The following is a 12,605-nucleotide window of genomic DNA, read 5'->3' as shown; positions in this document are numbered from 1 at the left end:
AGCTTGTTTCTGAGATTACGCAGAAACTGATACGGATGACGAACCTATTGTGGTATTTGTGCTGCGCGTTCTTGCGCTCTTCTTGTGCTGCGCTGTTCTGGCGTCTTACCTTTTACATCAGCTAGAAGATCGCTTGTGTTGAGCCTCTCCATCTTCTCCTTCCAGTCTTTTGAAAGTAGTTTCTCCATACAGGATGAATCTAAAAAAATAAATGAAAAAATAGATACATAAATTAAAGACTTCCATTAAGTAGGAGGAACGAGCAAGCAAGAAAAATAGCCGAGGAAGGTGTGAGGGAGCAGGCTAACATTCTAGTGACAACGTAAAATAACTGGAAGGCAAGGACTGAGCCTTGGTAGGTCTGTGCCTGCACATGGCTGCCAATGATGAAAACAATTAACATTTGTCCAGGAGACAATGAATCAGAGGAGGAATGGTAGCAATCTGCCATGCTGTCGCTGGGCCAGCTGATAAAGAACACAAACGGGCCAGCTGACCCAGACCTCAGCCATCCCAGCGCCGCTGAGAGGTCAACTTGTTCCTATCAAACACCGGCAGTGGAGGCGATCCTCCACCTTGACTGTTTCCAGGCTTTATTGCATCAACACGTCCGAACAATTCATTCAAATTCAGTTTCAATGTACTCCTTTCCAAGAGTCCAATTGGAAGTCATACCAAAAACCCTTTCTGAAGATAACCCTTTCTAAAGAAACGGCATATGGAAGCATATTTTGAAAGGCTTCTTTAAACTCAGAAACCACTTGGCATACACTGTTTTGCAGCAATTTGGCAAATCTTCAGAGTCCGGTCGGGGCTCGTGGTAGGTGTGAATCTTTACATTTTATCAAGTACTGGAGGACTTGTGCACATATGGTAATTGATTACTTTCGTATTTGATTGCATTGCATTGCGATTGCATGTTATTGTTTAGTATGAAAATATAGCGAGAACGGGCATATTCATTTGAAAGCGTGACATTCCATCACCTTCTTTGTTATCGACTGCATTCAAAAGCAGTGTTGACCACACTGCACCAAATAATTTTCCTTTCATCCCGCAATTTGTCCTCCATCTCTTGGCTCCGCTCTTACCAAGCAAAGACTTTTTGCTACCCCTTCCAACTCACTAACTTCAGAGGGACTGGGGAGTAACGGGGGGTCAGTGGTTGTTGCTGCCTTGTTTAAGGAGGACTTTCTCAGAGATCAAGCAGAGTGGCCATTTTGTTTGATTGTCCACTTCCTCCAATGTGATGGGGTCGACAGGACATCTTCAGCTCAGGGTCATTATAACATTATTTCTGCTTTATTGACTTTCCAATTCCCAGCTCACAGTGCGTCCCCTTGACCCGAAGAGGGAAAGAGTGTAAAGGCTACATGTGTTTGTGTGTATTTTAACTTCCTGTGTGGCACAAAGATCAGAGCTTTTAAAAGGGAGCTTAGCTCTTCATCCCTGGGCCTCACCCCAAGTAGTCTAAGAAAAAACAAAAGCCTCAGCCCTCAGAGAACCATCGGTACATGCATGACATTGTAGCCGGAGGCAGGGAAACGGGCTCGTTTGAAAGGGGATTGAACAAACGCAGGCGACGTATGTCGGGAGGCACGCATATGCTCTTGTTTTTCCCCTTTGAGTCCATACACTTTCATGGCAGATGCCGCTCCAGCACTTGATCATTAAGGAATGCGCCAACTGCTGGAGATAATGTGGTGCCAGCTTCCATTCTACTCCAGTCCTTGCCCTCCCTTCCACCTTCCTCCCAGGAGAACAGCCACTCCCTCACTTCTCCAGACCCGACCTGCCAAGTGTTCCGACAGGAGAGACTGCAGCTGGAATGCGCCGCTGTCCTCCCTGCCTTCCACCTGGAACAACTGAATAATGGGCCCGGATTAGTCAATAAAATAACTCTCAAACACCTTTCAGTATTTAGACGCCGTCAACAAAATGCCGAGCCAAGTGAATGCAGACGAAAGCAGGTGCGCGTCAAGAAAACACACGCATTTTTCCGACAAGAATTTCAATTAATGAAAAGAATGCTATTTCACTTTCTGAAATGCCTGTCTGTTTTCTCTGGAGCAATTATAAATGCCGGTGGTTGGTATTGACAAAATAATTATTACCTTGACACTGAATCCTATTATAGTGATTACGAATTATTTCTGACAGTCCAAACACTATTTGGCTGCCAAACAACTCGCGAACAAATTGTTAGTGTACATTTCGAAGTAGAAAGGCTTTCTTCTCATTCTCTTGCAGTGCAAGGCCATCGCATCGTGGCATATTAATTCCCACAAGAGACGAGTCTTATGTATTTATTTTTATTTTCTTACGGGGGCTCCTAAGTCTCACACCCCCACCCCTCCAGTTGCTTTTCCTCCCTCTCTCCCGATAAAACGCTCTATAGCTCGGGAGCAGGCCATTCAGCTGGGATGAGAATGGAATGAAAACAATAGCCCTTATCAGGCGCTTATTTACATTTTCCCAGCATCGCTGCACTAGACAGCTTGGCTTGTCACCAAGCCCACATCACCCCACTGGACCCGGACCAACTTCCTCCAGCTCCAGCGATTCCAGCGCTCCCTGCGGACCCTCGCCTGGCACGGACCTCCTCCACTCTGCAGCGAGCGCAGATAGCAACATACAAAACTACAGGAGTGTGTGTCCAAGACGTGCTCCCATTGAGAGGGGGGAATGCTTTTTGGACTGCTAAGCCTGTCTGGGTCGCACTGTCCCTTCTGGGGCTGGTGCTGTACTGCTGGAAAAATGCCCTTAACCTTTTTTTTTTTTTCCCTGAGATTTTTTTTCCGTTTCCGAGTGGCACTCTGAAGGAGAAGCGTGATCTGCCAAATTCATCATTTATCTTTTGCGCAACTATCAGTTTCCGTTAGACAATTGAGCTTATTCATGTGGGTGACACCTAACACTAAAATGATGAGAAGATACCAACTACCGTTATCCCCTCCCTGCTCATAAAGACAAAGTAACATACAGCGAGACGAGAATGTTTCAGAGTTGTATGCAGGACAAAAAAAAGCTCAAGTAGCCTCTTTTCAGCACGTTTGGCTTTTTCTAGCAAAGCTCCTCAGTTTCTTTGTTTTGTTTTTTTTAATAAGCAATGTTTATTGTTTTTTGGCTGGGGGGGGGTGTATTCATCCTTTTGATGTGATTGCTTATCTGTATTTTTAAGTAGAATAATAAACCTCTGAGGTTTTGTTATAAGTGGGCAAATATTTTTGCACACACACTAGGACAATAATAAGTCTCTAAAAATACCGGTATGTTTCCTCTATTTTAATTTTTTTTTCAGTTGAACTTGATTTTGGCATGTCTGATGCAAACTAAACTGTTTTTTACATGCTGTTACTGTCTACGAGCTATCCAATAAAAGGGTGGACTCAATTTTTGAGAGAAAAATCGTCAGTATGAAAATGAAAGAAAAAGTTATGATTTTTCACACATACGCTGAAGTCCAGTTTAAAACAAGCGAATCACACATACGCTGAAGTCCAGTTTAAAACAAGCGAATCAGTTATGTGTTAAATGAGTACTTTTTTTGGCGCAACACAACACCACATTTTAATATAGCCCGATGAAATGGTTTGTTACAACACGTTGCCAATGGGTGTTTGATTACAGTGTTGTCAGCAATGAAATTGTTTCAACTGTCTGCCTCCACATTCCGAGCCTCTCCGTGTACTCTGCTCTCCTGGGAGAAAGATGATACTCGCGTTTGAGTGTTTGCTGAGCTAAAAAGCCACTGGCATCGAGGAGATGTCGATCGAGAAAGAAATAAGCCACAAGTAGAGGATAGCAGTCTGAGGGGGGTATTCCAAGGGATTTGCAGCCTCATGTTCCATGCTAGGCGGCATTTCTCCTCATTTACTATCAAAGGGGGCCAACTTCAAGCTAAATGACAGAAGTTGAGTCGGATATAGGGAGGAAAATCAGCGCTCTTTGTGTGAAAAAAAACATATATATATATATATATATATATATATAGATAAACATATAAACATATATATGTCGATGACCAAATGCAGGGCATTAACCACGTCTGTTAAAAAAAAATGTTTGAGGGGACTCCAATTGATGTGCTCAGTAGGGATAAAACTAAGGTAATTTGCCTTATTGCAAATATATTTTGATCGAAGCATCAAAATATAACTAAAACTAAACCAAATGTGATTTTTGAAGCAGCTGATCATAAGGAGGTAGTTCTACAAGAAGCTTATGCGAGATTGTTGATTGCTTACTTCTCTGTGCCCCTCCCCTCACAAAATTATAAAAAAAGCACGTATCTATTAAGTTTGCATCTCAATATAAGAATGCATATTTCTTTCATATTTTTAAACACAAAACACTTATGAAAAGCTTCAGTCAGGATGTGAAGCGAAAAAAGGATTTAAGAAGACAGAGCTGAATGAATGGCATAAATTACGTCTGCACATGTTCACAGTAAATCAGCTGTTAAAAGACGAGAATTAATGAGGATTAATGTGGCCTTCAGGAGGAAGTACTGTATTACTGTGTTACGGAGTACCTACCTATCAACAGTAATTCATGAATCGTCTTTAAAGGATACAGTCGATGTATTTTATTGACATTTTCGTGTATTAGTAAATTCAATGTGTCCACGCAAAATAAGATGGTACGCTATTAGTATCTTGAAAAGCTCCTGTCTTCTGCCAGATGGAATTCTCGCTCACATTTATGAATGGCAGTCAGACAATGATAGGCTGGAATTTACAATAATTTGCCATCCCCTCTCCACCGCATGGGAAACAAATCAAAAGTTGAGATTTGATTGATGGGGAAAAAAAAGAAAATGATTGACACGCTCGGAGGAGTCCTTTGAATGTCTTAATCACAGACACACTGAAAACAAGAGCCCATCATCACAGCAAATAAAACATAATAATCACAAGAGGCAGACAGGGAAATGAAATGCAGAGAGAAAACATGTTTTTGTCATTCAGCCGGTAGTCCCCGAGACAACAGCTGTTAGTGCCACAAATACTCCTGAACTCTCCATAATCATGGCGTTATTGAAGCGAAGACAAAAAGGGCACTAATTGCAAGGGAGCAATCGGAACGCAATAGGTTACACACCCGGGTGATGCCGCACAATGCAAATGCTAAAGAGGGAAAGAAAAAAAAAAACAACATTCAGAGCACAACGGTGTGTTGTCGCTCATTTTCAGGCAATTACCTTTCCTCATTTTCAACAATTTTAATAACCTCCAGCATTTCAAGAAGACTTTTTGCTGCAGTTAAATAATTTGAGCTTCCAAAGATGTAATTACTTGTTCTGGCATGCATAAGTAAAAAGGTCCACCTCCTTGAGACATGGCAGACTATTGTGGCGCACCTGCACCTTAACTGAGACCTAATCATTATTCCGCTCGGCGAACATTGAATGTTCGCCACCTTCCGAAGATCCTGTTGGCTCACGTAAACACTTGCTATGAATAGGCAGCCTCATTTAACGGGATGCGCCTCCTCCCAGGTTCTCGTTGGTTCCGCTCTCTTCCTGGCTTTATTTGATCTGAGGCGCTGTTTATCAACAACTAGCTCATGGTTTTTTCATTTTACTTTCTAAATTGTAAATCATAGCTTGTTCCTTGGTAATGTATTTGCTTGACTAATGTTGGCGCACTGAAAGACCTTGGCACACAGGTGTTTATTTTGTAAATTGAGGCTCAAGGCAAACCAGGTCCTGGGCCACATTCGGGTGCTGCAAATATTTGGAATAGTAATGGTTATCATCAACTAAGGAGTCCTTTTTTAGGATTATCGTCAAGTAAACTGTAAGTGTTGGATTATTATCGATTTTATCGATATTAATATCGGTATTATGTTTTTGCACGTGAGTAGTAAGAAGGCTTTTTGTGTTGCGTGAAAAGCCACAGGATGCACTCGAGATATTCACGATAGATTGAGCATTTTGATTGGTTTTGGACATCTGAATTGAGATTAAAATCATTTTTAGGAAAATTTTTAATGAATTGTTTTTTAGGAGACATTTGGAGTTCTCACTGACTTTCTCAGTGAATTTGTAAAATATGACAACCCTCATAATGCTACACAGTTGAGCACAAACCACTGTTAAGGCTAAATGACACTATTTTGGATTTACATTTTCATGACTTATTAAAAAAAAAAAATGTGAAAATGAAGATACACATGTAAAGATAGCAAAGATACACATGTGTGCCTTCCAAGGAGCTGTTTTAAGCACTTTTTCCCCCCGTCAGTCCAACATCCAATGTATCCGCCCCCTTCTCCCGTGACTTCAAGTGAGCAAGGTGTTAATCTCGTCGCGGTGACCTGGCCATTTGGAGAGGCCGTATACACAGACGCAGCACCCCGACCCCTCTAAATACACGTGTCTATCAAGCACATAGGAATTAAGCATCCCCGGGAGGCTTCACCTCCTGAGCCCAGCAGCATGTGACTCCTCCCAATCCATTTTACTGCGGCACTCGCTGGCAATCAGGCTTGAATTATTAAAGTGAGCAGTGAGCAATGATCAATTCATTGCGGCCCCTGCTCGTAGCCCGCCCGCTCGTACCTCAGCAGAAATGACATTGAGAACACTTGAGTGTGCTTCCAGACAATGCACATAAATGTGACTTATGTCGGACCCAATATGTCAATAATCATAACTGTACAGGCTGAGGCCACGGCCAGAAATTCAGTTTGACGGCAAAAGATGTATGAGCTGCTTTCTGAGCAGCGCTGGGCAATGGCACTTATTTTTTTCTCTCTCAAAGTCCCTTTAACGTGAAAATAAATGTCCTCTAAATTTGAAACATCAAGCCCGAGATTTGATATTTTAGCATTTTAATATATTTAAATGATAAGAAAAATCAACAAGTACATAAATAAGCTTCAATGATAACTCAAGCCATTCTCTCTGCTCTTAAATGTTGTAAGTGCGCCACCTGAATAAGCTCATAGCATGCCTTGATTAGCTTAATTAATTACCATTACTATGACCTAGATGCTAGTTCAGCTAGAATCTTTTTTTTCTTCACAAATGTGTGTATTTAGAAACAAGTCTCTGAATTCAAAGGTATATCATCATTAAGCCTTCAACTCAAGGATCACAAAAGTTGCAGGAGGGCACGGAAAAAAAAGATGAAATGAAAACTTTGCGAGGAAGCGACGAGGAGCCAAGATAAACCAGTATTCCGAGCCCCCAAAACTGCAATCTCCCCTTAAGCCGGAGAGTGGCAGCTGGCAGAACAGCTGGTGAATAGGATTAATGTCAGAAGAATGAAATAAAACTCAACATATGTCCGAGCCTGAGGTGTTGGGACTGTGCGTGATTGTGCCCCCGATGGATGCCATGTGTGCAGCTGGAAGGAGCTGCTGTGCTGCGCCGCTCTCCACCCCACAAGGTCACTTTTAAGAACTAGGCCCATTAAATGCTGCGAAAGCCAAATCAACTTTTCATCCACTCCTATCTCTACTCCCATTCACTGAGCAGTCACCAAATGACGGATTCATCGGCTAGCTAGAATATTAGCGCTTACAAAATAAATAAATAAAAAATAAAATAAAAAATATATATATTTTTTATATATATAATATAAATATATATATATATATATATATATATATATATATATATATATATATATATATATATATATATATATATGAACTTTGTTACACAATAGAGAAGGTAGTGGTTTTTGAAATGTGACTAATATCCTTATTGGTGACACTCTTAAGTGACCAAAAGGAGAACATTTGATTCATTCAATATTTTTCTAAATTAATGGTCTCCTTAATTTGCGCTGCCAAATATACAAAGCGGCATCAGGCTGAAAATATCCAGATTGTTTGCACACTCATCGTAAACCAATTAAACATTTGTTTTCAAAAATGTAACAATTATTAATAATAATCAGGACAATTCAAGAAAAGTGTAACAATGATAACAAAGCATTTTGCTTAAAAAGTGGATTTTTGAAATCTGATCTAGTGTGATTGCGTATGTGTGTGTGCGTGTGTATGAATGGGAGCGCGTGTGGTTACTCGACAGTGTTTGACATAACTTACAGTGCTGATCATCGTCGCTTTCTAAGATGAACATAACATGGAGTTGATTTGAATTTATAATTTGCATTTGATGTCAGTAATCATTTGGGTCCTCACACTTTAATAAATGAATATAATTTGGTACAAAAAAATTAATTACTGGGTGGCATGCAATGGAGAGGTTTTTTTTTTTTTTTTTTGGGGGGGGGGGGGGGGGTGATTTAACTGTCAAATATAAACTAGCCAACTAATCAATGCTGGAAAAACATTCCCATTTATTCATCTATGTTAATAGATGTGTGAGGGAAAGCGTCAAGCGCTGTGATCATGGCCGTTCAGTGTGATTTAGTAAATTAATGGCTGCCTGACTCTACAAGGACAAAAAGAGACTAATAGGATCCACATGAATGCATTATAATTTGCAGCGATGCCAAGTGTCTTGTATGGACACCAAAACTTTATTTCATCATAAATGCTGGATGATGCTTGTGAGATTGAAACATAACATCAGGTATTAAAAAGAAAAGAAAAGAAAAAACTAACAAATTACATTAAAACATGGAGCCAGTGACTGCCAGTTGTAGTACAAAAAATGTCTGCGCGGGTGCGAACATTCTCGCTTTCAACAGTACATTAGAATTTCACTTTAGAAAAACTAACTAAAGTCAAGGCGAAAGTGTATTTAATTTCTAACGCAGTTCATTTTCACTTTTAAAAAGTAGTTAAAAGGTAATTATTAGTTCTCACGCTTAGTTTGTTTACAGAGATGACAGAATTCTGGATACGCAGTTGCTGTTTACTTTAGCGTAAGACCAAAGGTCAATATTTTCATAATTAATGTTGAATAAGAAGTGCATACCAAAATCTGTGTGTGTATTATTATACCACAGGCACCATTTTAGACATAACATGTGAGCATTAAAACTGTCTGTAAAGATTTTTTTTTTCGAAGTAACATTATATTTTTTTTCCACCGAGGATTTGCATACCATTTAGGAGGTTGATACAGCATCAAGTAAGCTTAAAGATTTAAGATTCACTTCCCCGCTGTTACTGTCTCAATGTGCTGTTGTTCAAGTGGCTTCATCCACAAAAGATGATGTATTTTCTTCTTTAATTGGCTCATTTCCTTTCTGCGGCAGACTGAGCCATGTCCACTGTCGAGGGCACTGACAGACCACTGCGCTTGCAAAAGAAAGATGACCAAACAGTTATTTGCTTAAAAGTGCAATGAAATAAAATGTTAAATGTGTTTTTGTTTTGTGTTGAGTAGAGTGACATGCAGAATAACATTAATACATATTTAATAAATACAATTGACAGATTAAGTTAAACTATGACTCAAACGCAAATATATGGATTTTAGTGCCCTTTTTGGCTTTCTAAAAGTAGACTTTACCATGAAATAAAAAAATATCAATGCAAAATAAAAGTTCTTTTTTGGCTTAATTAAACTATTCTTTAGGTTGATGTTCTTTTTAAGGGAGAAAAAAAAAATCACATAATCCTTTTACTCAATCTTGTTGCCCTAATACGATCTTTGAAAGCCATAATCCACTGATGAATCTTTAACATTCCGCAAGTCACATGGGGCAAATGATGATACTGTATTTAAATTATGACTGGGAACTCAAAGTTTTAACCCAGTTTTAATTGTTTTAGTTCATTTATTTATTATTGATGTGCTTAGTGTCAACAGCACGCTACTAGTGTATGGCTTCTTTTCCACGTAAATGCTAATTTGAGGTTAAATTCTCACCCCTGTAATTTTCAGTTCTGTTACGCATACACATTTGATTTGGATACACCGTTGGATACACCGATTGGATTATGTATTATCAGATGTGGGGTTAAAAGGAAAAATTTGAAAGCATTACAACAAAGATCTGTGACAACCTTTTCTTTTAGACAACAGAAAAAAAATCAACACTTTCCAATGTGCGGTTGAGGGGGAATACTTTTTCATGTTCCAATGCTACAATAAGTTAGGAATAGTAAGAAAAGTGTAGCATCAGCAAAATCACTCTGACTTTTGCCCTGGTTTGAAAGTCTTCTACTTATGACTGGAACTTGATGGCATGCAATTGATAATGCGACATTAAAACCTTTTAGTCCTCTCAGTGGACTGGAGCAGACAAAAATGATAGCGTGCATCCGAAGAGGGATGACATTTGTCAGATAATTATACTCATTGCCATTCAGGCTGCTCGGAGCAATAAAACACATTTCTATTCATTTGTTCTGACACGCTCATCCCATCTTCTGGCACTCGCAATGTTATCGTACAAGGAGAGGGAAAAGAAAAGCACGGAGTGGGAGGAAACACTTGTTCATCCCGACAGATTAAAGAGTCTCTTTGTTCGTCTCTTCGACGCGCGTGATTGTGGAGAAGAGGAAAACAATGCAAATATGTTAATGGGCCGCAAGTACACACGTTGTCATGTTTGCTCGTGTCAAGGCGGATCTGTGCGCCGCATGGCTGACGTACCTGCGACTTACAGAACAAGCCGGCGATGTGAAATCTGAAATCATTAGCGAGCCACAGAGGCTGTGTGTGCCCGGGGTGTGGGTTACATGTCAACTATTTTGATCCCTGGTCAGATGACACTGGCTCCTTTGTGGGGCGTGTGTATGTGCACTATGTTGGAGGGCCGAACGCCGCAACCGGGGCTGTGATACTGAGCTGGCATGACATAGCCCATACGCATGAGCGCCGTTCTCCCTAAATTTCACCTCCTCCTCCTTCCTCGGTTTGAACTTTGATTGTTTCTCATCTCTGTCATGCCCAGTTTCACCGGCTAAAGCCAGCTATTATTTATTCAATGGAGAAGGCGGTTTCACAGCCTACTGACAAATATAGCAGCATTAATGGCCTCTGCCTTCTTGTGTGTCAGCATTTCACCGTCATCGCACCTCTCCAAATGCTGCCGCGTCAAATAAAACAGTCAGAGCGATACTGCTGCTATTTTTCTTCGCGAAACAAAACACAAGGCCCCCGCTCGGCGGGCAGTGATATAATTAACTAGACTCGATAAGCAGTTGATGAAGTATACCTACAAGTCGGACATGCATCGATGTGTTGTGTGTGTGAGGACAAACAAGCCTCTGTGTAATTCTGGCCGTGATTTGTCTGGAAGAAACACCCGTTTCCTCCTATCAAGGGGTTCCTGTGCAGCCAGAATGGCCAGGATCACAATGGGAGTTTTGTGCTGTGCGGGTGCAAGGGGTAGACACTGAACAGCTGAAACCGGGGAAGATGGCCCCTGGAATGCTCCCCAGCAGTTGCTACTGTTGACTAATCGGAATATGAGAACTGGGGAAGGTGATCTTGAATGCGAAGAATGGCACATTGAAGAGGCAGCTGCTTGTTTTGTCATGTGAATGACGAAGACGGCAGCAGAAATTTAGGGGCAACAAAATCTATATCTTTGCCTGTGTAAAGCGAACCCTGCCGAGACTTTGTCTGCGTGAGGGATCTGCCTTGGAACAGATAGTAAATACATAATTCAGGAGGGGACCGGGCACTCTGGTTAGCCCATACACACTCCGTTTAGCCGTGGGCTCTGATCTCAGCCTGGCGCAGGAGCAACGTTGTCACCAGAGAGTGAGGCTGGGAGGCAGATGAAGAATTAGACAAAGGTTGGATTAAGTCAGGTTGAACCGCTGAACAAAAAAAGATAGTGAGTGCGCAACATGAGTGACGCGCCTTGAGCTTTCTATTGCTCGATTGAACTATCGTTCAAAAAGAACTTTCAATCTGTTTAATGCCACTCTTCATTGAGGTTTACTGTCAAATCAAACAAACAAAAAGTACAATTGTTTTGTGTCACTAAATAAAGTTGCCTGGTAAAAACAACATGCCATCATTCTGCTAACACATAATGAAAAATACCTGTGATATGATAATGCTAAGTTAGCGTCGGTGCTTGCTTTATTTGAACTCAAGCAGTGGAGCTGCTTGATGTTCTGACCAGAAATATAACAATCCTCACACATACATTATTTACCCTCTATAGAAAAAAAATACCCAAATCAGAGCATCTGAGTCACTTGTAGTAGAAATCCAAGATGTTACATATTTACACTTTTTTTTTTTTTTTATTAAACTAGCAGTCAACTGATGATCAATCATGGCTCAATTTGTGAATGTCACATGACCCAACCCAGAAATCGGGTGAGTTGTGATGCCTTGTGCAGACATGATGTCAATTTTAGCCGACGGCAAGTGTAAAAACTTGGTTTTAAAGATTTTAAAGGTTTTAAGGTTTTAAAGTGATTGTACTTGAAAAATAGTTTACTCATCAAATTAACTACTGATTAATAACTGATTAATGTTTTACAGCTAAAAATGACTAAAAAAGTTGAGTATCTACTTAAGGAATTATTATTTTTATGAGAAAAAAAAAGTTTGCATTTAAGGCACCACAGTAGTGGGGTAAAACTTTGAAAGAAAAATGATTAGATGGGATATGACGAGAGTACGGCGATGACTACCGGGCATTTTTTTTTTCCAAGTTCAAATGTCAGACTGGCAGACTGCCCGTGCTGTACAGCCGAAAAAC

General features: G+C 40.4%; 1 protein-coding gene across 2 annotated transcripts in view; it reads right to left on the bottom strand.

Annotated features, from left to right (window-relative positions):
- The window catches only part of sox6 (SRY-box transcription factor 6), a 140,546-nt gene that overhangs the window by 70,414 nt on the left and 57,527 nt on the right, over positions 1-12,605 (bottom strand). For both annotated transcript variants that reach the window (XM_088412810.1, XM_088412811.1), the window contains one exon: positions 110-199. In XM_088412810.1, coding sequence (XP_088268936.1) covers positions 110-199 — 90 coding nt within the window. The remainder of the gene's footprint in view (positions 1-109; positions 200-12,605) is intronic.

Source organism: Hippichthys cyanospilos, chromosome 4 (genome assembly GCF_059441005.1).
Source record: "Hippichthys cyanospilos isolate Australia breed blue-spotted pipefish chromosome 4, RoL_Hcya_1.0, whole genome shotgun sequence".
Taxonomy (NCBI): domain Eukaryota; kingdom Metazoa; phylum Chordata; class Actinopteri; order Syngnathiformes; family Syngnathidae; genus Hippichthys; species Hippichthys cyanospilos.
This window is presented reverse-complemented; position numbering and strand designations above follow the sequence as displayed.